At 43.0% G+C, this 5123-nt stretch overlaps 1 protein-coding gene across 1 annotated transcript; it reads right to left on the reverse strand.

Moving 5' to 3' along the window:
- Positions 1–2511: 2511 nt before the first annotated feature.
- LOC148297213 (uncharacterized) lies at positions 2512–4156 on the reverse strand. The gene is made up of 2 exons (XM_088247238.1): positions 2924–4156; positions 2512–2633 (listed from the first exon to the last, which is right to left on the reverse strand). Exons 1-2 carry the CDS (start codon positions 3909–3911, stop codon positions 2599–2601), a joined length of 1023 nt encoding a protein of 340 aa, XP_088103364.1. The 5' UTR covers positions 3912–4156; the 3' UTR covers positions 2512–2598.
- Between the last annotated feature and the right edge of the window lie 967 nt (positions 4157–5123).

The following is a 5123-nucleotide window of genomic DNA, read 5'->3' on the forward strand; positions in this document are numbered from 1 at the left end:
ACCAATCTTTGATACCTTTCTTTGTCAGTGGGTACTTGGTCTGGATACATCCCTAACTTGTGGTTCTGCTCAATAGGTGTGTCAGCTGGCTTACAATCAAGCATTCCAGTTTCTGTTAACAAGTCTAACACATATTTTCGTTGGGATAGAAATATGCCATGTGTTGATCTAGCAACTTTTATGCCAAGAAAATATTGCAACTCACCTAATTCCTTCATCTCAAATTTACTAGCAAGGAGCTTCTGCAGATTCTTCATTTCTTCATTGTCATTACCAGTAACCACCATATCATCAACATAGATGATAAGGGCCGTAAGTTTGTCACCACGACGCTTTAAGAATAAAGTGTGATCCGAGTGGCTCTGAGTGTACCCAAAGCGCTTCATAGAATCTGTGAATTTTCCAAACCAGGCTCGTGGTGACTGCTTTAGCCCGTATAATGATTTTCTCAGCTTGCACACGGTGTTGGGACCAAGTGCCATGGAGGTCCCTGGTGGTGGTTCCATATACACTTCTTCTTGCAATTCCCCGTGAAGAAATGCATTCTTTACATCATACTGCAATAGTGGCCAATCAAGGTTTGCAGCCAATGACATGAGAACACGTACGGTATTGATCTTGGCAACAGGTGCAAATGTCTCTTGGTAGTCAATTCCATATGTTTGTGTATACCCTTTGGCCACTAATCGAGCTTTGTATCGATCTATGGATCCATCAGCTTTGTATTTAATGGTGTATATCCACCGACATCCAACTGGTTTCTTCCCTTGTGGCAACTGGACCATTTCCCATGTAGAATTCTTTTCCAGAGCTTCCATTTCAATTGCCATTGCTTCAGCCCATCTGGAATCTGTTATAGCATCCTGCCACTTATTTGGAACACATACAGTAGATAATTGATTGACAAATGATGCATATGACTTTGACAATCTATGAGTTGAAACATGGTTATTAATGGGATATTTAGATTTGGCAGTAAGGTCAGGACAATATTGAGGCTTGGGTTTTCCTCTAGTGGTCCTAGGTGGGAGAGTGTATGGTATAGCATTAGGTGCTTCGGGAATTACCTCAAGTGTTTCCTCATCACAAGACGACTGGTCCGATGGTTGAGAAGAAGGGGTTGTATTTTGTTGTTGATCGCAGCAACCATTTGAATTGTCTCATCCGGGATCTTCACCAAATAAGAACGACAATTTTCCAATACCTTCATCGCTGTCCAAATTTTGAAGTTCACTGGTGCTTGGCGACCGGTCGCTGGGTTCTGTGCGACCGGTCATTTTGTCACAGAGTCGATTTTCCTCCCTGGAGTCTGGACGACCGGTCGCTTCTGGATTACGACCGGTCGTTTTGTCACAGAATCGATCTTCATCATCGCTGGAGCAAGGCGACCGGTCGCTGGGGTCAGTGCGACCGGTCGTTTCTGGATTACGACCGGTCGTTTTGTCACAGAATTGATTTTCATCACCGCTGGAGCAAGGCGTCCGGTCGCTGTGGTCAGTGCGACCGGTCGTTTCAGGAAAGCGACCGGTCGCTTCTGGGTTGCGACCGGTCGTTTTGTCACAGACTTGGATTTTTTCTTCCTTCTCTTCATTCCTTCTCTCCCCCTGAAGAGAAGGGGGCATAGCAGCTTCCAAGTAGGATAAATCTTCATGAAATGTGACATCCATGGTGACAAAGAGCTTACGAGTAGGAGGATGGTAACACTTGTATCCTTTTTGAGTTGATCCATACCCAACGAACACACATCGAATGGCACAAGGGTCCAGCTTACTTCTTTGATGAGATGGAACATGAACATATACAACACAACCAAATATGCGAGGAGGCAGCTTGAGGACTGTAGGAAGAGAGACATGACGAGCCAAGGTGTTCAGTGGAGTTTCAAACTTCAAAACACTACTCGGCACTCGATTAATTACATATACTGCAGAAAGAAGGGCATGTCCCCATAAGTAGTGAGGGACCGATTTATCCAGCATGTAAGCACGAGTAACCTCAAGTAATTGTCGATTCTTTCGCTCTGCGACACCATTTTGTTGCGGAGTGAAAGATGTGGAGGTTTGATGAATGATGCCTTGGTCTCGAAAGAAATGTGCCAAGACATTGTTCACATATTCCCCACCATTATCAGACCGGAATACTTTGATGGAAGCTTGGAACTGTGTGGTAATCATAGCATGAAATTCACGGATTGCAGCGGAAACGTCACTTTTATGAGCTAGTAAATATACCCAAGTCATGTGAGTACAATCATCAATAAATGTAATAAACCATCTTTTGCCATTGGAAGAAACTTTAGCAGGACCCCAAACATCAGAGTGAACCAAATCAAAAGGGAATTCCGTTTTATTATCACTTAAGGGAAAAACAGTTCGATGGCTTTTGGCCAATACACAGGTTTTACACTGAAACTGAGAATGATCTAGGCCACGAAACAAAGACGGAAACAAACGTTGAAGATAGCCAAAGGATGGATGTCCTAGACGACGATGCCAAAGCCAAATCTGATGTTGATTGCGAGCTTGTGGGCTGGAACCTTGAGTATGAGCTGCCCTTGGTGGTGAAGAGACCGTCAAGGAATACAACCCCCCTCTTCGTTTACCATGCCCAATCGTCGCGTGAGTCGTGAGGTCCTGAAAAAGATAATGGGAAGGATAGAATGTGGCATAACAGTTATGTGAGTCAAGTAATTTTCCAACAGACAGAAAATTGCAATTGATGGAGGGAACAAGTAGTGTATGAGATAAAGATAAGGAAGGGGAAAGTGATATAGTTCCTTCACCAGCAACATTAGAGGGGACTCCATTGGCACTAGTGATGTAAGGATGACGAGACTTAGAAGATATTGTGGAAAACATAGTAGAGTCAAAAGTCATATGATCAGTGGCACCTGTGTCAATTATCCATGTAGTGGGTCGTGTACCTGATTCGGAGTCGGAGAGTAGGGTGGAAGATGGAGAGGCATCGGTAGTTATAACACATGCTGCCTTGGGTGTTTTGTTGCGGGATTTGAAAGCATCCCACCACTCAGGATAACCATGAAGCTTGAAGCACTTCTCAACAAGATGATCACCACCACAATGAGTGCACTTCTCAGTTCCCTTTGCATTGTCAGTTTTGGGACCCCGGGGGGGAAGTCCGGAGGACGTACGGTGTGGTGGCCGATATGGCTTGACCGCCATTGCACTCCCACCGCCAAGCATGGAAGATTGGCGATTATCTTCTTCTACCACTAGTGCATAAGCTTCAATGACTGCTGGAAGCGGATTCATGGCAAGAATCCGACTACGAACGGAATCAAAGTTGGGATCGAGTCCTCCCAAAAAATCGTACACACGTTCCACCTCAAGTGCTTGTTGGTGAAGAGCCACATCATCGGGATTGGTATGTTTGCAGGGACGGAGGCTGTCAATTTCCTGCCATATTATGTGTAATTTTTCGTAGAATACATTCACAGGTTCACCACTTTGAGAGGTGGTGACTGACTGACGACGGAGTTGGTACAACTTGGAGCTATTCTGTGTGACAGTATATGTCTTCCGAGCTGCGTCCCACACCGCATAAGCCGTTGAGCAGTGATCAAATAAGGCACGTACATTTTTGGTCATGGAGTTGAGGAGCCATGACTGCACCAAACAGTTGTCTTCATCCCAAGCTTCATAGCTAGGATCATCAATGGCAGGGGCAATCTTTTTACCATTAATGAAACCAGCCATACGACGAGCAGTGATGGCCAAGCGAACACTACGAGACCATGCAGGATAGTTGGACCCATCCAACTTATCAGGAGTAATTGGAGAGTAGTCATGAGAGGACCGGGGTGGTGGTGGTGTTGTGGAGTCGATCTTGGTGGAGTCGATTTTAGAGGAGTCGCCCGTGGAGTCGTTGATGGAGTCGTTGGTGTCACCCATGAGGTAAATATATAAAAGGATGTAGAGGAAGAAATAGCTTAAAACTTCAGCAAACAAGAGCACAAAAAGGGCTTGTGATCAAGACCAATTTTGAGGCAAGGCAAAGTATGAGGTAGGAATAATATAACAGCAAATTATGGGCAAGGATAGGTAGAGATTTAGGCAAGAACAAGGTTATGCAGAGGCAACCAAAATCGATTGCTCTGATACCATGCCAAATATAGTGTAATTGAGAGAGTTGAGAATGTATAACAAGAAGAACAAGATAGGTTTTGCAGAGAATTCAAATCTGCCAATAGAATTTCTTACTTGGTGAAGGGTTAGATATACAAGTATACAAGGTGATTATTAGTTACAAACAATGCACAAGACATGGAGGGAAACATGGAGAGTTTCCATCCCTAAAACAAGGAATATGAAAACAAGGAAAAGTAACAAGGTGGTAGACAAGCCATTTAGGGATGTCTATGTTTTGTCTTTGTCTTTACTAACATGCTTCACCCTATGATAGGAACAACTTGCTGAGCCATGCAGTGTCTTTTGACCAAGGAATATCAGACAATGTTGCCCTAGATGAAGAAGATGATGAAATGCATTCTATGGATTCTGGGCGGTTCATCTATGGATGTGCCTAATTTCTGGTACTTATACTTATGTGTCCTCTTTACCTCTTCAAATTGTAGTGTGCTGAACATATTTGGTAACGTATCTTTGTCTTCTGTTGGAAATAAACCTTAAACTCATATTGTAATCTGGTGTAAGAGTAAGTGTTGCTACTTAATCCAGGTTTAAAAAATGTATACTAGACAGTTCATGTTTTGGATTTTTTTCTTTTTTCTTTATTATATGTTGGTAGATATGATTTATTTAATTACTAGTTTCCCCTTCAAATCTAGACCCATATTAATCATAATTATTTGGTATTAGATCAAAAACTCTGTTTTCTATTTTGTGCAGGGAGCGGTGAAATTTTTTAAATAAACTAGTGTGCAAAGGACCTGGACAATCTATCAAACCACAATGTATATCAAACCAAATTTCCATCATATATATCAAACCACAATGTGTGCAAAGGACCCATTAGTGTAGTGGTTTGGAGCAAATGCTCCCCCTAGGAAAAGTCTTGGGTTCAAGTCCTAACATCCGTGTAGTGTGTGTAAGTTTAGCAATATGCTATCACCCCCTCAATAGGGAAGCTTGATTTCCAATAGT

The sequence above is a fragment of the Prunus avium genome, chromosome 1 (genome assembly GCF_965620075.1).
Source record: "Prunus avium chromosome 1, drPruAviu1.hap1.1, whole genome shotgun sequence".
In the NCBI taxonomy this organism is placed as follows: Eukaryota; Viridiplantae; Streptophyta; class Magnoliopsida; order Rosales; family Rosaceae; genus Prunus; species Prunus avium.